A 21541-nucleotide genomic window follows, 5' to 3' on the forward strand; every position below is an offset into this window, starting at 1 on the left:
GCGGGCGCCGGGCGCGGAGGCAGGAGCTGGGCCCCGCGCTCGCCGCGGAGCCGGCGGCGGAGGAAGCGGGCGGAGGGGCATGGAGGTCTCCTGGCCGAAGGCGCCCGCGCCCGACCCTCTCTAGGTCGTCCCGTGGGCCTCATCCCTCTTCCTCCGAGCGAGCCCGCGGACGGGCCCGGGCGCGGCGCGGAGCAGGACCGGGCCTTCTGCAGCAGAGGAGGAGCCGGCCCAGGTGAGAGGCGCTTCCCTTGCCATCTCTCCTCTTCCCCCGGCCTACCGGGCGGGGAGGACCCATCTCGGCAGCTTCGGACCCGTGCTGCCGGTCGGCTGCGGCCATGCGCCCCTCTGCCCTGCCTGCCTGTCCTCCGGCAGCCAGCGCGGCTTCCCCGGCCCCTCAGCCTCCGCCCGGCTGGAGATAGGAGGCAGGATCCTGGCCGGGGTTCACGGCAAGGGAGTGTGGCGTGTCCCGGCAGCCCTGAACGTGCCCCCACCCCCAGCGAGGTGCTGCTCGACGGATGATTTGCGTAAATCGGCTTTATTTTAAATTTTCGGTTGGCTGGGTTTTTTTTGTTTGTTTTTTGTTAATATCTTCGAGTGTCTCTTTTTTGTTTGTTTTTTTGGGGGTGGTGGTGATCTGTTGATCAGCAGCTTTTGCGTGGATGAAATAGATTTTTATATTAGAGACGTTATGGAAACATCCAGAAGTTGAGTAAGTTTGACACCAGGGGTGTTTTTAATCTAAGGTTAGTACTTTTAGAAGCACTAGTATAGAAATCTATATTTATATGTAGCTTGGGTCTTCAAGTTATGATTTCCACCCTAACACAAGGACCTGACCTTATGGCTGCTTCAAAGTATTTATTTCAGTGATGCTATGGGTGTCTGTCGATGTGAAACAGGAAAGGGCACCGCAGTTCATTGAGGAGTTCTCAGATTTCATAGTTAAAAAAGAGTAAAGGGGTGGTTATATGAGTCTTGCTGTGTAAGGAACATTTACATTATTATTTCAGACTTGGTATTTCTATTGGTGAGAGAACAAAGTATAGCTGCAAATATTAAATTAAAACTAAAGATGTATCTAACAAAGTAGAGGCTGAAAATCCACTTAAGTCTGTTTATACTATTTCAGGATCTGAGTACTCCAATCATAACTAATTTTTTGCGTGTACAGCATTCTTCCCTTTACAGGAGTGTGCATCCACATCTTCTAGATTTTTTTTCTTCCTGAGAAAAAATAGTTTCTTCTGATTAGAAGTGTGATAGGCTAAATAAGTGGTCTAGTAAAAGCTCAAGAACATATTTGTCTCCCTGTATATAGATTCCTAAGATGGGAGGTTTTTGTAGCCTTTTACAGCTGTATTGTAGGAGCTAATGTATGCAGTGTGTAATCTAAATACTGTAAGAGGGTAACTAACCTCTTTAAAACTTGCACATTGTAGTAAGATAATTTTATACTATGTAAATTGTACAGTAATCTTGTTGTTTTCTTGCTTTGTACGGTTTCTTTCTGATTATAATATTGTTTCTTTTAGGAAGAAAATGAAAATCTTTTCTGAGTCTCATAAAACTGTTTTTGTTGTGGATCACTGCCCATATATGGCAGAATCCTGCAGACAACATGTTGAATTCGATATGTTAGTAAAGAATCGGACCCAAGGAATTATCCCTTTAGCACCTATATCAAAATCACTGTGGACCTGTTCAGTGGAATCATCCATGGAGTACTGTAGAATAATGTATGATATTTTTCCTTTCAAGAAACTGGTAAGTTCTTCTAGACTGACTGCGTATGAATACTTCAGGTAGTATAAGGGATGTTTTCCCATTGTCTTTTAATATAATTATCCGTTGATTAGCAAATTTGATTTAGTATATTGAATTTTATTAGTTCTGCTGCTTTTTTAGTTGGTTTCAGTAGTATATGAATCCCGTTCCATTTACTTTTGGGACCTTCCATTGTCCTTAATGTCACTTTATAACTCAGTGCCAAATATGGAGAGGTGTTTTTAGGTACTTACAGATTTATTGTTGCATTCTGCCAAGCTATAAGTTTACAAAAGGTCGAGTAACGTATTTCTTCAAATTGAATTTTCTGTCAAAACACACTTGGCAGCACTGTTTCAGGTCTGTAGTGACAACTTTGAAGCAATGCTGGGCTTTGGGAAGAGGTAGGATCTCCCTGAAGCCACCAGTCTGAAAAAGTGGGAGATCTTCCTGGCATGTAGCTGTTCTTAAATAAATGCCTTGTGGGTTCTGTAATGATATCATAAATAAAGGTACCTAATCCCTGTGTTTTCAGATATTTTCTCATTAATTGAGTAAGCTATTGTGCAGTGTCCTAATGGTTAGTTACACTTAAAAAAACATGGAAGTTAAATAAGCTTTTGACAGTGATAGGGGTGCAAAGCAGTGATGATGGGATACTGGCTGTGTCAGGGAGCAGCTGAGCCAGGGGCCAGGCACTCACAAATACTGCTCGAGGTTCAGTAATTTGATGCAGGTCAGCCTCACTGCCTTGATGGATTACGTGTCCTGGTTCTCATACAGCAAATGTTTAATTTAAACTCTAGTTTGGAACATTTAATAAACAGCCAAGTCCCATTATGTATTTGTATCAAGTGTATGCTTAAAGAATTTGAATCACTTGGCTGAACTGGAGTTTGTGTGGTATGAGAAACTGAATTTGTAATGGAAGGTGTGCTTCCTCTTGACTCTGACAACTTCAGAACATATTTTGCTATGTGATGCTTATTAAATCTTGCTAGATGTTTATGCCTGCAATTCACTGTGATGGTCTTTGAAGAATAATGTGCAATATTGTAGTATTATAGTTTATTTTGTAGCTATTTTACTGAAAAAAAAAATCTAATTATTAAAATGCTTCGTAATATCTTGCAAAGCTAATTCAGTGGAGAGATCATTTAGTGGCTTAAAAATTTAGAGTCAGAAGTTATTAATCACGATAAGAGTAACTGGGTAATAAAGGGGTAACTGAATATAGCAGGAGTGGATGCTATTCTTGTGTTTCTGTTGTTTTACTTTTAGTTTGTCTTGTCATTGCACCTATTTCCGGTGTCAAAAGAAAGATGTGTAATTCGTGTTTGTTTGAACTTGAGGAATTAGCCATAGTAGCTGTTATCTGTAAGACTGACTGTTATCTTTATGTACTTTTTTGATCCTTCTAGGTGAATTTCATTGTGAGTGATTCTGGAGCTCATGTCTTGAATTCTTGGACTCAAGAAGATCAGAACTTGCAGGAGGTATGCTCTGTAAACGTTCTTTCATATTATAAGTCTAGCTTAATGGCAGAATAAATAGAAGGTTCTTACTATGTCCGTCATGAAATGACTTTGGCTAGTTAAAAAGTTGGTGGGTCTGGTCTGAAATTATTGTGTAACAGGATTTTAAGTAGCCTGTGAGGCTTGACTGTTCTGTAGGCAGCTTTGCATAACTGAAAAAGAATCAAGTAGCTTTCTGTATAGTTTTGTAGCAAAATTAATGTTGTGAAGAAATTACCTATATATTTCTTGTGGTGATACTTCTTGAGTTTTTAATTTGTTGATGTTTTTTACATTTACATGATAGGTAAATTAACTGGAGAAAAAATTATTTTCTTCACTCTCATATTGTTTCATACTGAATGGACTCTCCTCTGAGAAATTTTCTTTGGGTGGGAATTGAATTTCTGCATTCTCAGAAAAGAAAAGCAGATGGCAACTGATAATAATTATATGTCTTCCAGGTATTTTATATGGCTTGTTATTATAGACAGGTATTTTTCTGCAGCAAATGACAATAGTATATTCTCAAGTCTTGGTAACAATTAATAAATGAATTGCAAAAATAATTTAGGGCCAAATGTTTTCCAGAAGGCTGAGGACATAGAGTGGTCATTAACTGTTCTGTTTTCTCTCAAGAATATTAATTTGCATATAAATTGAGTTATACCGATGACTTTTCTCTTAACTGATCATTTTAACAATTGTCTGGAAAGTAAATTTCAGTAATAATTTCTTTATTTCTTTCTAACTAGTTGATGGCAGCATTAGCAGCTGTTGGGCCACCTAATCCTCGGGCAGATCCAGAGTGCTGCAGCATACTGCACGGTCTGGTTGCAGCAGTTGAAGCACTCTGCAAAATAACAGAATACCAGCATGAGGCTCGAACCATGCTCATGGAGAATGCAGAACGTGTTGGAAACAGAGGAAGAATAATCTGTATTACTAATGCAAAAAGGTATGTATGAGAATGGCTTCTACCATTAAAGAAAAAAAAAATTCTTACATTTCTAGAAGTGTCTCATTGATTGTCAGGAATTAGTGCCCCAAGTAGATAGCTTTTTTCATTTTTATGTTCTTTATTAGATCACTTTTTGCCTTATTAAAGGTTTTGGCTTTGGAGGTCTGTTACAGAAACAAACCAAAATTTCCTGCTTGAAATAGGGGGTATTTAATTGCATGTTATTTTGAACAGGAGGATTGATTATCCTGCATAAAAAAGTAAATTAAATTTCTTTCTAGTGACAGTCATGTTCGGATGCTTGAGGATTGTGTTCAGGAAACCATTCATGAACATAACAAGCTTGCAGCTAATTCAGATCAGTGAGTATACTTTTTACAGATACAGTGGTAACATCTATGGTAAAATCAGGACTGAAGTAAAATGTGGTGGATAATGGATAAAGAGCATGGATTGCCTGACGTATCGGTGATGAATGGAATTAAAGTGCTTGTAACTAATTTACACAGCATAGTTGCTGAACACGCCACCTGTTCAAAGTGTCTTTAAGACACTAATAGATGTCTCAAGAACTTTTGTCTGGTAAATTTTCTGTATACTCTGAGCAAATGCCTAAGGGATGTGAAGTAAATTGTGAGTCCTGTTCATAGAGATGAATGTTTGAAATTAATGTTTTTTTGTTGCTGAAAACTTACTCTGAACGTTTTGAATGAATGCCTGTGAGTTAAATCATGATATTGTTGATTTGGATTTGGTGTATGATCATGAGCTTTTCAGTATAACTTCTTATCCTCATAGGACATTCTTTCTGTTTAGGTCATCTTCTACATCTTGTTCCAAAATGAGTCACACAGCCGTGCCTTGTTCATGTACTGTTGCATCTGATAGATTTTTTTTCTTGATACCACTGCATCCATTTTACATCAGTCTTTTTTTGACTGAAATAGCTAACTCCTGGAAACTAGTTTTTAATTATTGCCCTGCCTGGCACATCCCTTTAGATAAAGGAAGCTCTTGAAATACAGATCACATTTCCTTGGAGGAGTAATTTTTCTACCATATATTTTGTCTAATTAAACAGTGACCTGTTTGGCCCAGGGGCTGTGTATTTGCCTTGTAAAATGTATCGTAGGTTGAGATACTGTTCTTAGGCACTTCTATAGCAGAACAAGGAGTCTCCTATATTTACTTCCTGCAGTTGCAGTTTCATGTATGTATAAAGGATAGTGCCCTAAGGGAATTTGCTCCTAAGACCACTGTAAAGACAGAAAAGTGGAACAGTGTCTTGGCTTCTCCAAATTTCCACCCACGTTACAAGATGAGCACATTATTTGGGTTGTTTTCATGTTTGCTGGAATCCCCCTTATTAACACCTGCTCACACAGCTCTAGACACAAATCCTCTGTAGTTTCAATTTTCGGTTGAATAAAGCTGAAGAGATTACACCAGTTAAGGGTGTATTGCACTGGTATGTCCAAGAATAAACACAGTGCTATAGCATAGGTAGATAGCATATAGAAGTGTTATGCCTTTTTTATTATGATAATTTATTTATAAGTATGTGTTTTTGCAAATCATTAGTGTACCCTGGTTGCTACAGAATGCTTTCAGAAACAGTATGTTGTGGTTGTGTTCTGGAAATCTGATTAATCTTGGGAGAATTGGTGTAATTTATCAGAGATACTCTGCCACACTGTAGGCTGAATAGAATGTTTTTATTTTTAAGTCTAATGCAGATTCAGAAATGTGAGTTGGTCTTAATCCATACTTACCCAGTTGGTGAAGACAGCCTTGTTTCAGATCGTCCTAAAAAAGAGGTAAGGAACTTAAAATTAGAAAATTTATCCAAAGGTTAGGAACTGTGTCAGACTTAAAACAGAGGGCAAATTTAAGTATTCAGTAATAATGTTTTGAACCTGGGCCTCTGGTAAGCTGTGGGAAACAGAACAGGCACTAATTCTTTGAAAATGTGACAGCCTACATACTGCCATCCAAAGTGCACGCTTTCTTTTCTTGTTCTGTAACATCCATTAATACATGGTATCCTTTTTTTCATTTTATTACTTAAATTTCTTGTAGAGATAACTCATGATAGATATTTTTATTTTTTTGTGAAGTAAGCCCATTAATGAAATAAAATTACAGTCTTGAGTTTGATAGTTTTTTTGAGAGGGAAACACATGAAAAGGGACCTAATGGAAAGCCATCAGTTACTTTGTGTGTTGAATAGGTTAGTTGAGTAGCTTTACTGCTCTTCAAGCATGTGCTGCTACATTAGCAAGTCCTGTTTTCCCAAATACCTGTTGTATTTGTTCAGCACTGTGTGGTCCATGTTATCCATACTAACGTGCTGGCATTTTCAGCTTTTTGGTTGAATTGTATCCTCATGAAACCAAAAAGAGCTTTTGTCAAAGTTCTGTTCCAGTGTTAGCAAGCATGATGTGTTTTTAATGAAAATCAATTAAAAGCTTATCTGCTTCAAAATGAAAGGGCAGTACCAAACACATCTGTAGAATATGTCTGACTTTGGGTACCCTACATATACTTCTAAGGATTATTTAATGAAAAGGTGCAGTGTTGCTTGTAAGAGATTATTCTATGTATAATCTCTCAATTTCTTAGTTGTTCAGTGAAACGTGTGAGCTCTGGACTTCAGTGCTTAGTGATAGTTGTATGAAACCAAGTACATGCAAAATATTCTGCAATATATTCTGCTCTTCATCAGTCTGTACTGCTCAGTATTTTTATGTGCTTCATGAAAGAAAAAGACCATAAGAAAGAATTCATATTCTTCACATGAAAAGCATCTAGTCCTGCATATTATTTCATATCTGAAAAGGACTATAATAGCTGAGATTTGTAGTTGCAAAACAGAAAATGTGAACTGAAGAGTATAAGTTGGCTATTACTTTTCTCTGTAAGAGTCATCTTTATCACAGTTTTTTTTTCCTAAAAGCATGAAACCAAGTCCTTATGTATAGATAGCACTTACAGGTAGCCAAATAAAAATTACTTCGTTCCTTTTAACAAAGAGTGGAAGACTAGGCTCAAAGCTGCTATAACTTTCCCTGATACCAGTTCTTCCTGTTAACGAGGGTTCAAGTCTTAATCAGACTTAATTTTTTTTCAATTTGTAGCAACTGCAACCCTAATAACTGACATAACCTATGAAATTCTGAACAATTAAGAATTTTTCTGCTTCTTTAAGTTTTCTGTGGTGTGGGTTTTTTCGAGTGGTAGTTTGTTTTCCTCCAGTCCAATTCAGGAGTATAAACGTGCTTATTTTAGAATTTCATATGATTATTGTTACATGATCCTAGGTCCTAATCTGTCACTGTATTTTACTCTGTCAATTTATTTTAGCTTTCACCTGTTTTAACCAGTGAAGTGCACAGTGTTCGTGCTGGACGGCATCTGGCTACAAAACTGAATGTTTTAGTACAACAACACTTTGACCTGGCTTCAACCACCATAACTAACATTCCTATGAAGGTAATGCTGTGTCTATAGCTTTGTGATAACTATCTGCATCACTTCTAAATTTGTTTGAAAACTCTTAATGTTTATTTTAATTGAATTTTTACATGTTTTTTCTCTCCATATCATATTTTATGTTTTGTTTTTTTTTTTCTTTTTTTATTAGCCCACATTCAATGTCTGTGACCAGGTTAGTAAAAATAAAGGGGAAAAAATAAAGAAGGATCACAGAACAAAATGTTGTATTGCCGAATCTCAATTGTGATGTAGCAATACAAATGTTATTTCAATTTTCTTTGTATTATTTTATATAAATACAATCTTTACCTCAGATTACTTTGTCTGTGATTCTTTTGTCTTTTTCTAGTTGTGTTAGATATTCTTGACCCTTGTGCATTATAGTGGCATAGTGAGTCTCTTTTTCCTCTGTTTCATCATGCCCACCCAACATAAAGGTGTTTGTAACTAATAGCTGATTTTTGACTAACAGTTTCCCAGTAGGTTTTCCAGTTTGAAGTAGGTTTTCCAGAGACAGAAACAGGAGGACAAGGGATATATCTAGTTAAGAAAGATATTAAATACAGTCTGTTCAAAGTTGTCTATGTCCCTGGTTTTTAATATATATTTCTAAATTGCTACCTAGATGAATATCAGTGCAACTAAGGATTTCAAGTTGTAAGTTTACAGTAATTTTCTGATCAGGCAGCAAGAGACAATTGAAACAAGTGTCTGTATTCAAATGAAAAAGGGCAGGGCAGAGCAGAAACTTTTCTGATCTGAAAAAATCGAGATCTAATACTGCCAATCATTATTTGCATCTTAGAAAACTAGCAATATTGTAGGGATTTTGTAAGTTAAAACATGAAATGAAAAATTATTTTCACAGCTTTAGTGAAACTTTGACATGGGTCATGGCATAAATGGGACTGAAGTTTGCAAATACCTTATCTGTAACCTTCTGACCTGTGTGCTGCTGGTATGCCTCTCCCCTCTGCCTTTGTCCTTACAGTAATAGACTATGTTGGGCACTCTGTGGTTTTACTTTTTTTTTTTTTTAGTTAGTTTTTTTTTTACTTGGAATAAGTTTAAGATTACTGTTCTGTTTTTGCTAGTCCTCTGCAACTGCTTAAAGATGCAGCATCCTCTTCATGATTCTTTAGTTATAAACTTGCAGCTGCAAGGACACTTTTACATATCAAGTGCAAGAAAATTCTTGTATGTTTTAAGAGTGGGGGTTTTTTTGTTTGGATTACTTGAGATTTTTAGTTCTGTGAAGTAATTGCCATCTCTGTTCTGCAGTGACCATTTGCTGCTCAGTAAGTTGTGACTACTGGTGGTATTTAATATGTTATAAGCCTTCCTTAACTTCACTATTTTAAACAAAAGTAGTTAAGTCTATTTTTTACTTGTGTTTCCACTATCGCACTGTCATGACATGCATAAAGAAGAGACCATGTGGTTTCATAAAAGGAAAAGGAGGAAAAGCAGGTGTCTGCATCTTTAAACAGGGCAGAGAGAAAACAATTTCCTTAACATTGCAGTCCTGTTGTTGTCTCATGCATTTGGAGACTTGTTGTTTTCTTCTGGAGTGAAAGGTAAATGTAGAATCATTCATTTATTAAAAAAAAAAAGTCACCTTACAGTAAAAAAAAATCTTTCTGCTTTTCTTTTTTTAAAGGAAGAACAACATGCTAACACATCAGCCAACTATGATGTGGAGCTTCTTCACCACAAAGAGGCACACGTTGACTTTTTGAAAAGTGGTAAGTAGAAATAGTCCCCTAAAAGTAGCTTTTGCTCAGTCTGCTTGGAAGTATTCACAAAGGAAGATTGTGAGATTCAAGATGCAAATTTCAGGCAAGGCTAGCATATTTTCAGTTACTTCTTATAAGAACTTGATTTATAATGTTGGCATTGGAGTTTTACTCATTACTGGCACATATTAACACAGAAATAATATAATGATGGAAAAAAACAGATCAAATTCATCAGACAAGATTTCAGATACATGTAGGATATTTGTGTGAGGTTGGGGGAGCATGTCAAGTCCTTACTGATATAAAGTACATGAGTGACCAGATGTGCAGTGATTTTACAAAAGGAAGTACCTCTTGTGAGTATTTGTGGGAAATTATTCCTTGCACAGTTGAGCTTTTAGTCTGTTAAGTAATAATAATTGACATTTCTTGCATCCCATGGACCTACTTATTGCTTTGGAAAAGACAGTATTTATTTGGCTTTTGAGCTTTCTTGTATTTGACATACCTATTATCCTTTTTATAGATTAGAATTATTACTCAGTATTTCTCTGAGGTGAATTTTTAATAATGCTGCTTAACTTAACTGTGTTAGAAAAACACATCAGTAAGCATTATGCAGAACTATTGTTCATGAAACAGTGTTGGATGTAAAAGTTTGTCAGCAAGTCAGGCTAAAAAATTCTGGTTTACCAGAAATAAGAGCAAAGGCGAGCAGTGCAAAATCCCTCAGCCTCTGTGCCACTGTGCTGTGGAATACTTAGATTATATGCCTTTTCAGTACTGGAGTCTCATCTGAAGCTTTTAAAGTTTTTCTTTTAAAAGTTTTGTTTTCTCTTGCTGCATTGATAGTTTCTGTAACACAATTCAGTACTTCTAAATCTAAGTTTGTACTATTTGTATAGAATAAATGTTTGTAGATACAGGCTGTAGATACTTGTTATAGTGTTGGAAATTATTTTATATAGTTGCAAAGCATGCTAGAAAGTTGCTGGTGGTTCAACTTCTAAGAAGTGAAGAATTTAACAGATGAGTCATTTATGTCAGTTATTTAGCAAAGAGTGGATATTTTCTGAAGCTTGAAATCATGTGGTCCATACATAGCCCATTTAGAGTCTGTGCTTTTATTTCTCTTGTTACCATTAGTTTGACGACCAAGAGGTAACTCCTCATTACCATCTATAAGTGCTGTGCTCCTTATTTTAGCAGAGTGTGTGATTAAAGCTTGAGGAGAAAGAATGGCATGTTAGAGTAATGAATTTAGTCACCTGAACTAAATAATTGTAAAGCTTTATTGTCATGGCTCAGAAATTAGTTTTGTAGTACCTGTTGGGTTGAGAAAAAAAACTCTGCCAGGAAAAGCCAAAAGCAAACTCCAGCTGCAATGTCTCTTCAAATTTTTTCCATCAGAACTTTGAGAGGAAAAGGTGTGTTCTTGAATCCTGTAAATTTTCTTATTTGTTTCTAAGTAAATTTTTTCAGCTGTAATAGCTCTGATACTAGGAAAGCAAGAATTCAGTGAAATTGATTCTGTTTCTGTTAAATGTTGCTAGAGAATTTGTAAATGTGTTAGGCCTTTAGGTATTCTGAGAGAGACTTTCTAAAATGACTCCAGATATTTTATCTGAGAAAAATCACCTTCTGCAAGTTACCTGCATGATTAATAAACAAATCAAACAAATCTTTTGTGAATAAATACCTTTGATAAGAAATAAAAGAAAACTTATATGGAAAATTAAAATAACCCCTGACATACTTACATATAATCTTGCATGTTGGTATATGTGTCTAATTCCTCTCACTTATTGTGGATTTGAGCATATTAGTGACTATGCTACTGTAATTCCAAAACTTCATGCAAAATTCAGTTAAATGAGTCAATGATCATGAAGAATCACAAAACTCACTAGTAGAAACATAGTTTAATGTATTAAGGAGTATTGATAATGCCTGTTTTAATGGTTTCAGTTGGTTTTGGTCATACTGTTTATCAGTGAGAAGTTTGAAATCATTTTAGTGGTACAAAATCTATGGCCCATGAAACATGTTGAGAGATGCTTAAATTGAATCATAGCAAAGATACTAAATGATAAGACCAAATACTACTTTTCCCCAAAAGCCCAACTTCTGAAATATGCCTTTAGATTTATTTGTTTTGACTTTGGGATACAATACCGGCAAGAAATTACATCTTTAACATTCTTAAAACATTCTAATCTCTGCATGGAAAATTGAAAAATAGTTTGTCTTAAATTCCTACACATTTAAAAAAAGTACATAGATAAAACAAGATACGTGTAATTTTCAAATGTATCAAACCTATGGAACATAATTTGGAGCAGCAGTATTTTGTTTGCTGTATTGGTTTTTGAAATATGTGCAGTAGCTGCTGATTTTAGGTTATTTTTTAACTTTAGGTTATTAATAATAACTTTAGGTTATTAATAACCTGGGTTATTAATAATAACTTGGGTTAGGTATCTAACTTTTTAAAATTGCATTACATTTTGTATATACTTATACAAATTTTATATTTTGTACCTTAGAAGTTGAGAGTTTTTTGCTGTCTAATAGAGAAAATATGTCTGATCATGCTGTGACATGCTTTTTGACATCATATTGCAGGTGATAACCATGTAGGTGGCAATAGCAGAGAAGGCACGTTCAAAGAAACTGTAACTTTAAAATGGTGTACTCCTCGAACAAATAGTGTGGGTAAGTAACATAGTATCTTACAGAACTGGTATTCTAACTTGTGTTGAATCCCTCTGACCTGGGAAGAATCTAAACAAGGAGGTAATTCACTTCTAGTTAATGTTGACTTTACCCTTTGCTTTTTAATCCTCACTGCTGACTGCACCCTACTTTACCTAATGGTCATGAGATGCTCTTCTGATCTTGGCTTATCAGTAGTGTGTGTAGAAGGTGAGAAGGATATTAATGTTCTTCTTGGTGGCTTTTTTTCAACCTCCTTGGAAGTATCACGAAGTTGTCCTGTGGCTACAGTGTTCAGTAATTATTTGCCTCTCTGGCAGGACAAAGTATACCTTGTCATTTCTCCAGTGGTGTTTTTTTAACGTAGCAGGCTTGATACATTACATATTTTTTCGTTTAATTTTTGTTTTTTGCAGTGGGGAGAAAATCAAAGTACAATCTTTAAATGCTAAGTAAAAACTTTATAAGGAATTAAATGTGTGCAATAATGCTATTGATTGACTAGTTCCTCTGTATTAACTTCCAGCTCCAAGTAAGGCAGAGATCTCTACCCAAATCAGATCAGTGGAGAGAAAGTCTGGGAAGATTTGGGGTAACTTAAGAATCAACTGGCCATTCAGCTCATTCACCCTCTAGACTAATAGCAAGATATATTTAGTCTTTGAGCCAGTAGGCCAAAAGTATAGATAAGAGAAATAAGAGGACGTTGACTCTGCAGTGAAAGAATTCAGGAGATGAGAACTGCACATCCTGCTGGGAACAGGGTTTGGGAATATATTAGGTTCTTGGGAGTTGAGGGCACTGGAAAATTGAGAGGAGATGGTGAAAGCAGTGAACTTGTAGCTGGAGAGGCAGCTAGACTTTTTAGTTATGATCCTGGTGAAATAGTCTCCTCCCCTTCTTTTTATTTTGTGTGATGTTTTTTCTATGTGTGGAACTGAACTACGCTCAACTTTTCTACCATTTATTTTTCAGAATTACACTATTGCACTGGAGCATACAGAATTTCACCAGTAGATGTAAATAGCAGACCTTCTTCATGCCTTACTAACTTTCTCCTTAATGGTAAATTTGTGTACTTGGCTAATTTTACTTAATTTTTTAATTGTTAACATTGTGAATAGAGCATTTAGCACATTTTTGTTTGTATGGCAGTAAGTGTCTGTGTGCTGCAAAAATGTTAAATTTATTTTAACATGTATAAACAAGTTGTTAAATTTATTAAAAGGTGAATGGAACATTTTTTAAAATTTGGTGGCAGGAAAGATAGAATAAAGGAAGTATTTAATTCTGGTAGTTTTCTCTGAAATCCAAATGTTAGAATGCTTTTTACTTATCCTATTTTAGTATGAAGCACTGCTTACAGTATGTCATACTGCATGTGATCACAGTGCTTCATTTGGCTGTTTCAAAATACTAGTAACTTGCAGCTGCCTGATTTTTAGCAGATGGTGGGCAGACACAGAAAGATCTTAACAGAGTTACAAGCACCTTAGTATATTGGTCAGCTGAAGTAGTCATGCCTACGTGTACTACTGTCAGTCAAAAAAGTAGGTTAGGTTTAGTTACCTTTTGCTTATCTGCCATATCTTGCCCATTTCCATGGGTAATCTTTCTGTAAGAGGTTGCCATTTAAATGCATGTTAAGAGGTAAGCCAAAGTCAAACAAGTGCTTTGCAGTCAATGTTAATTACATGTGAGTTTTTTTACAGTTTAGAAAGCTGCCTTACAAACAGTCATTTAATGGGATGTTTTCTTCAGTTATGTCATTTGATTGTCTAAATAGATGTACATTGTCTTTTGAACAAATTAGTTTTCTGTATTTTTCTCTAAACTGTATGAAAAAAAGTACTTTGTTTAATAACAAAATGTTAAACTGAAATTAATAGCATATTTCAGAAAACCACTCCCTTCTGATCTTCTATTTTGCTTCCTTATAGCAAACATATTTAGAGAATGCACCCTTTTGTGTGCGGTGTATTTAGTTGGAAATAAGACAAAAGCAGTTTTATTTGTCAGAAAACTTGTATCCATTTTAATCATTAACAAATAGTATGGATGGTTTTATACTCAAGAAGGTTTTGTTACTTTGTAGAAGTTGCTTGTAATGAGAGAGTTTCTGCAGTAGGCCAAGCAAGCTTAGTATACAACATAACCTGTTGTAATTAAAACAAACTGCCCTTATTTAGTATGCCATTTTAGTGTCTTAGAAATATGTATTTTTACTAAAAAAAATGTCCTACAGAGAAAGTGATTGGTTGGTTTAGGAGAAAAGGCTTTTTGAAATTTCTGTGTAAAATTTCTGTGTAATAACATGGAGTGAATAGTTAAGGGAGAGAGCTGTTTGTTGTTCAGCTAGTAACCAGTAACAGTAACTAATGAAACCCATCTCATTTTCAACAGGTCGTTCTGTTTTGTTGGAACAGCCCCGCAAGTCTGGTTCTAAAGTAATAAGTCATATGCTCAGCAGCCACGGAGGAGAAATTTTTCTGCATGTATTAAGCAGCTCACGATCAATTCTTGAAGATCCTCCATCAATTAGTGAAGGGTGTGGTGGAAGAGTCACTGACTACCGGATTACAGTAAGATTCTTTTCTTGGAAGTTGTTGTGTATCCCAGGTGATGAGATGTAGTGCAATAGATGTGCACTACAATGAAGGAAATACTGGTACATTTTCTGGAGAACTGATGTGGATTGCATGGTCAAACTGTTGCTCATTGCACTACTGATAGACATTTAGGATGAAATAGTGCAGCTGCTTATTGTTATGCCTGTGTTGTAGAATCCTTTCTTGTCTCCTTATACACAACGAATATTTAAAGTTTCTTCTGATTCTAGAATAACATTTTTCTTGGCAAGATTTTTTTTTATGGGCTGGGTATGCATAGGGCTATATTCTGCTTATTGTCAGATAAATTCACACGAATGATTTGTACAATGAATAGAAAAGATGAAGTGGTTGGCTTTGAGCCCTGGCTGTGGAGCAGACAGTCAGCTGGCAGTCATGTTTAGATTTTTTAAAATTTTTTCAACACATCCTTTGTATCTTTTGTAAACAAGGAGAAGTGAGTTACTGAAAAATATAATAAAACTCTCGCCATACCTGAAATATGTTGCAGATATAGGAAGTGTCATCATCAAAAACCTTCCATCAGTTTTTAACCCATATTTTTATACAGCTCTTTTTGTGTTCACCCTGAATAACGTACATCTGAAAGCTAGAAACAGGGCTCTGGTTGTTAGGGTCAAGTATAGTGGTGGGGATGGTACACAATTACTAAAAAGCAAGACCCATGCTGTTTTGCCCGTTCAGTGAAAGTTACTGTGTTAGAGAAATGCCTAATTGTATCTTGTTTGGTTATCATTAGGATTTTGGTGAATTTATGAGGGAAAACCGATTAACTCCTTTTCTAGAGCCCAGATATAAGATCGATGGAAGTCTTGAAATTCCTTTGGAACGTGCAAAAGATCAGTTAGAGAAACATACTCGTTACTGGCCTATGATTATTTCACAAACTACCATCTTCAACATGCAAGCTGTAAGTAGCCTGGAGTTAATAACCTCTTATTTTGTTCTAGATTAAGATTCATATTACCACTTGATGAAATATTAACTGTTTTGTGATAAACTGATTTTGTGGCAAGTGATTTATGTAGAGTTTAATTATCATTGGAGTACTCTGTGTTTAATGTTAATAGATTAAGTTGCCATTTAAATAGGGTGAAATATTTGAACCTGACAGCTACAGTGCTGCCAGGTAAATAAAACATGCATTTGCTTGTACCCACTTTGAGTTCCAATGAAATTGAGGGTATGAGTGGGTGTTTCTGTTGTGTGTGGTTCCATGGTTCCACTGCCTTTGATTTTGTTCTTTCTGTTTTTGTCCTGTGACATAGAGATTTTCTCGTTGTTGACTTCTCTTTTGTCTTACAGGTAGTGCCATTAGCCAGTGTGATTGTAAAAGAAGCAATGACTGATGAGGATGTTCTGAATTGTCAAAAAACAATATACAATTTGGTAGACATGGAGAGAAAAAATGATCCGCTGCCAATCTCAACAGTTGGTACCAGAGGAAAGGGTCCAAAAAGGTTACATGCATGTCTCTTTGTTGGTGTTGGACTTTTTTCAGGAATCTTCCATTAACATTATTTTCATACTGAATCTTCAAAATTTGGCCAAAGATAATACATAGTAAATTAAATGAGATACATATACAAATCACAGCTGTCACAGTACTGATACTGCTATATGTTAGGAAAAAAATACATAATATTACCCCAAAATTGTGAGTATGTTAAAAAATACAAAATCAAAGATAGTAACCAAGAAAGGTAAGAGATTGCTACAAGCTAAGTCAGAGAGAGTAAAATAAAAAAAAGTGGAACCAAGCATTTTAAATTAACAGTACTTTAAAACTGGATATATTAGAGTAGTCAAATCCTTTTAAAGCAGTTATTTAAAATATGGGCTACTCCTTTCAAACAAGCATAGCATACCGTGGTATCTAAGTCATTATGATGTGTGCATTGTATATCCAAGAATTGGCTGAAGAGAAATTCAGCCACAGTAGATGACCCAAATGACTGGAAGTTATTTGAAGTTATTTACAGTAGCATGGTACTTTCTATTTATTTTTCTTTAATCCAAATAATAAATAGTAATTAATTTGCATGCCAGTACGAAAGTGGCCCCTTGCATATCCTGACATTGCAAAGCTGGCAAGCACCTGAAAGGGTTTTATAACTGGCTTTTAGCAGTGAGATCTTGTGGAAGAATTCTATTTCAGTGGACATAGTATAAAATCTTCAGATGTTAATTGGGAAGTGTTACATAGAATGAGGTTTCAGATTTCACGGATGGTGTAATCCCAGGTGGATTAACCTCCTGTGCAAGAGAACAGAGAACCTGTTTTGACTTTTTTTTTTTTGGTTGGTTGGTTTTGTTTGTTTGTTCTGTGGGGGTGCTGGTTTCTTAAAGTCTGTTTCTTAACCTTTATTTATTCAATTGTTTAATGATCTAATCAATAGTGTATGTAATACTGTTTTTCTTCCCTTGCTTAGAGATGAACAGTACCGGATTATGTGGAATGAATTGGAGACCCTTGTACGAGCACACATAAACAACTCAGACAAACACCAGCGAGTCTTGGAATGTTTGATGGCTTGCAGGAGCAAACCCCCAGAAGAAGAGGAACGCAAGAAACGAGGTAGAAAAAGAGAAGATAAAGAAGACAAGTCAGAGAAGTTGGGCAAAGACTATGAATCAGATAAGCCATGGCAAGAATCAGAAAGGTAAGTTTTCTAAAGTGAAATAAAACCACAGCATAATAATGGCAGGATTGATTGTCCATATATCTACTGTCTCCAATTCATGCTGGTTTTGTAACTTGTCTTATGTGGTAAGCATCTGTCAGTCTATTGCTTTCTGTGTTTCAAACTGATACTCTAAAGAAATCCAAGAACCTTCATGGTAGTAACCTGTATTTGCATATGCTTTGAGCATGCTAGCACATGACCACACCTTTCTGTGTATGATCAAATCCATTTCTACAATTTTATTTTCTTATGTGGAACAGAAACAGGGACTGAGATAAGAGATTTGGCATAGAATAGGTCTGAATTCAGATTAAAAGATAATAGGAAATTGCATGTTATTTTGGTATATACACTGTTGCTTAGTCTATCCTTCAACATTAAGAATTCTCAGCTTTCTCATTGACTCTACAGTATCTGTACTGCTAACTACCTTAGTTAAATTATTCTTCAAAATCCTTCCTTTTACTTAAGGCTTTATCCATAGACTTATAGAATGGTTGGGTCTGTGAGGGGCCTTGAAGATCATCTATTTTACCCCCCCCCCCTCCATGGATAGGGGCACCTCCCAGTAGAGCAGGCTCCTCAAATCCCTATCCAGCCTGGCCTTGAACACTTCCAGGAATAAGGCCTCCACAGCCTTTCTGGGCAACCTGTTCCAGTGTCTTGCCACCCTCAGAGTGAAGAATTTGTTCTTAATATATAATCTAAATCTACCCTTTTCCAGTTTTAAAATTGTTACCCCTTTTCCTGTCACTGCATGCCCTTGTTAAAAGTCCCTCCCCAGCTTTTTTGTAGACTCCCTTCAGGCACTGGAAGGCCTCTATAAAGTCTTCCCAGAGCCTTCTCATCAACCCCAACTCACTCAGCCTTTCTTCATGTGCTGCTCTAGCATATTTTGCTTCACTGTTTTTCTTCCCTCTGAAAAAGGTTAAAAGGTCTTTTGGATCGAGAAAAAGAAGAACTAGCAGAAGCTGAAGTTATCAAGGATTCCCCTGATTCTCCTGAGCCACCCAACAAAAAGCCTCTTATTACAATGGATGAAATGCCCACAGTTGAAAAGGCAAAAGGTGAGGAAGAATAATTGCAACAGATTTTATCTCGTGATATTAGAAGTTGTATCAGTTTTGTGTTTTCTGAAATAATGAGATGAATCTTCTTTGAGTTAAAGCTAAGTCAGTGAGAATTTGAAATTTTTTTTAATTAAACACTCAGTGTTGATAAATTCTTTACATATATATATACACATACATATACACACACACATAATATGTTAACCTGAACAAGTCTATATAAAAAGAAAGATACCAAGATACTGTATGGGTCTAACTGATAGGCTCTTGGGTTGACAATGGGGCTGGACAAATTTCTGCTGCTGCTCGTTGAGCTATAGTTGAGTATGTCAGAAATGCTATTTTAGAACCAGTCTTAAAAATTGTTGTCTCTTGCTGACTAGGTGTAATTGTTAGAAGAAAGGGCAGTTCTCACTGACTTCTTTTCCTTGGTGTGAGCTGTTATCATTTGTTGCAGTGGCTGAGCATTTGAAAAGTCTTGTATGAAGCAGCTATTCAGCTGTGATCACTTTGGATATAGCATATTCAGCCTCTGTTGTAAGGCTTGTTTAATATTAGTGGTTTTAATATGCTGTGCTACCACAGTCTGCAATTTCAACTGAAACTTTATAACAATAGAGTAATAGCATCATAGAATGCCAGGTTGGAAGGGACCTCAAGGATCATCTGGTCCAGCCCTCCTTGGCAAATGCATGGTCTGTGTTTAAGTATTTAGAAATTAACTGGGATTCTTTTTACTTGCAATTTTAGGGCCAATGTCCTTGCTCTCTTTATGGAGCAATAGGATCAATACTGCCAACTCTAGGAAACACCAGGAATTTATTGGTCGCTTGAACTCTGTCAACAATAAAGCAGAGCTGTATCAACATCTGAAAGAAGAAAATGGGTTTGTATCAGTAAACATATCACTACAGATATCTTAGCATGAAGGAATACTTCATGTACATTAAAAAGACTCATCTTGATAATTAAAATGTATAAATACGTTCCTTCATTTCCCTTTATCAATGGAGAGCTATGGTAGTATTCACTTTTCAGTTGTGTGTCTGTGTGTGTGTCCTGAGCAAGGCACAATGCTCATAAACATTCTTCCCTGTACCTTAGTGATTGGCCTTGCAAAAAAATTCATAAACTGCAGGGGTTACATGGTAGCTAAGTGATTTCTTGTCTGTTTCTTTCTTTAGCTTCCAGAGGAATAGCTAATATAAAAATATTGATAATAGAGTGGTTGAATCTTTTGGCATACTGTAATGAAGTTGACAAAGTAGTCTGTGTTCTACCACAAAATACTCAAAAGCCAAACCATCTCCTCTAAAATAAGGTAGTAAATGATACATACGTATAAGAAGGGTGAAAATGAAGATTTTAAAACATACTCCTAAAGCTCAGATTCTAGAATTAGATTCTCTGTAGTCACATGAATATGGGCGTTTGTCTTTTGGTGATGTTAATGATGGATAGTTCTTTGTGGTTGTGGCTATGAAGTTTCTCAGCAGAAACCTTTGCATATCTATCTACTGATCTCTGCTAAAAGAAACTACTTAAAGAGGAGATACCATTGTGCATGTTGGGGGCAGGGAGAGACAGGATGGTTAGTGAAGTAAAAATATCTCAAAAAATATTGAAGTCTAGGTTTTTTGGGTGTTGGGGTTTGTTTTTATTAATCTGATTGTATTTCCAGTTACAAGCCTTACCAGTTACTGTCTTGTGTTTCAGAATGGAAACAACAGAAAATGGAAAAGCAGGCCGGCAGTGATGATTAATTTTGTTTCTTTGGACAAAACTTTGCTGAATTGCAAAAATATTTAATGCTGGAATTGATGTTGGTACCATTTCAGCACAGCTGTATAGCTCTGTTTTGGGTTTTACATTTTTCTATTATTTTTGCTATGGAATATGAAATCTGCAGATCACATTAAAAGGATGATGTACAAATAAGGAGCTGCTCTTTGAAGTATTCTGCAGTCATGGTTTTAGGATGAAGAAAATCTGTGCTGCCATGGACTAAAAGAAGTCATCAAATGTTTGAAGTCCTTGCCCATAGGTATGTTTAATACCTAAAAAACAGTGATGGCTGTTTGAAAGAAAAAAAAAAAAACAAAAAACCAACGAACCAACTAATTGGTAACAGATAATATTGTTAATTTTGGTTGATGAATACTTTTATTTATATGAAACTTCCTCAGGACTCATTAAAAAGACCGCACACTGAGTACTTAGTCTCTGACCTGAGAAAATACCAGTCTTGGTTTTCAACTAAGGAGTGGGGAGTGAGTGGTTTTAGAGGTAAAAATTTTTGGCTTAAGGATTTTTAAAAACTGGTGAGAAATTATCTTTAGAAAGCAAAGCCTTTCATGTTGTTTTGCTGGTATGAAATCTTTGTAAGCAAAAATAAAATAAATTTTTTGCTAATCATTACTTTTTCTTTTTTTTTTTTTCTTTTTTTTTTTCATTAAATACACCCTGTAAGACACTTGTGGTTTTAGGTGTAGGCTTTTTGAATATCATGGAGAGACTTACTCTGAATGTGAGTAAGCTGTGAAATATGAAAGTAGATCTGTCTTCAGCTTCTTTGAGTAGAGCCTCTCTTTCTTTTAAATAGTGAAATTCTCAAAAGAGGAAAACTCACACAATGGCAGTGGGTAATCCAGTCCTCTAAGATGTTGGGTTGGCTTCCACATGGATCAACTGTAGGGCGCTAAGCAAAGGTGAATAGCTGAGCTCTGCAAGTGTATCAGTCTTTCTCTGATCTGTATTCATTGCCGTATTCTAGCTTGTGTAGGCAACTGAAGACCTCACTGATTTGGTGTGTTATACTTCAGGTTCATCAAATACACATCTTTGAGCTGTTCTAAAACTCAAATAATATGTTAATATTTCTTTACTTGGAACTTTAAATACCATGGTTTGTGATTACTAGATCTGAACACAAATATGCAAGTATTTGCTTACATTGGTACCTGAGT

General features: G+C 36.0%; 1 protein-coding gene across 2 annotated transcripts; it reads left to right on the forward strand.

Annotated features, from left to right (window-relative positions):
- The first annotated feature begins 51 nt into the window (after positions 1–51).
- Positions 52–20990, forward strand: INTS13 (integrator complex subunit 13). Of its 2 annotated transcripts, none has more exons than XM_030461815.1 (17): positions 52–232; positions 1533–1764; positions 3186–3260; positions 4034–4236; positions 4521–4601; positions 5966–6056; positions 7603–7731; positions 9395–9479; positions 12099–12188; positions 13164–13253; positions 14592–14770; positions 15558–15728; positions 16124–16278; positions 17251–17481; positions 18433–18572; positions 19326–19461; positions 20292–20990. In XM_030461815.1, exons 2-17 carry the CDS (start codon positions 1540–1542, stop codon positions 20329–20331), a joined length of 2121 nt encoding a protein of 706 aa, XP_030317675.1. In that variant the 5' UTR covers positions 52–232; positions 1533–1539; the 3' UTR covers positions 20332–20990. The 2 variants fall into 2 exon arrangements, with proteins under 2 accessions (XP_030317675.1, XP_030317682.1); XM_030461822.1 differs by lacking the exon at positions 52–232 and adding an exon at positions 285–524 and having other exon boundaries at positions 20292–20331.
- Positions 20991–21541: the final 551 nt, after the last annotated feature.

Source organism: Calypte anna, chromosome 1 (genome assembly GCF_003957555.1).
Source record: "Calypte anna isolate BGI_N300 chromosome 1, bCalAnn1_v1.p, whole genome shotgun sequence".
NCBI classification, from domain to species: domain Eukaryota; kingdom Metazoa; phylum Chordata; class Aves; order Apodiformes; family Trochilidae; genus Calypte; species Calypte anna.

What these genes read in the sequence shown, in the direction of transcription:
- INTS13 (XM_030461815.1), top strand. Translation starts at nt 1,540, where the DNA reads ATGAAAATCTTTTCTGAGTCTCATAAAACTGTTTTTGTTGTGGATCAC. An exon ending in AAGATCAGAACTTGCAGGAG is followed by an intron (nt 3,261 to 4,033) that starts GTATGCTCTGTA and finishes CTTTCTAACTAG; the next exon opens with TTGATGGCAGCATTAGCAGC. An exon ending in AGAGGAAAGGGTCCAAAAAG is followed by an intron (nt 16,279 to 17,250) that starts GTTACATGCATG and finishes TCCCTTGCTTAG; the next exon opens with AGATGAACAGTACCGGATTA.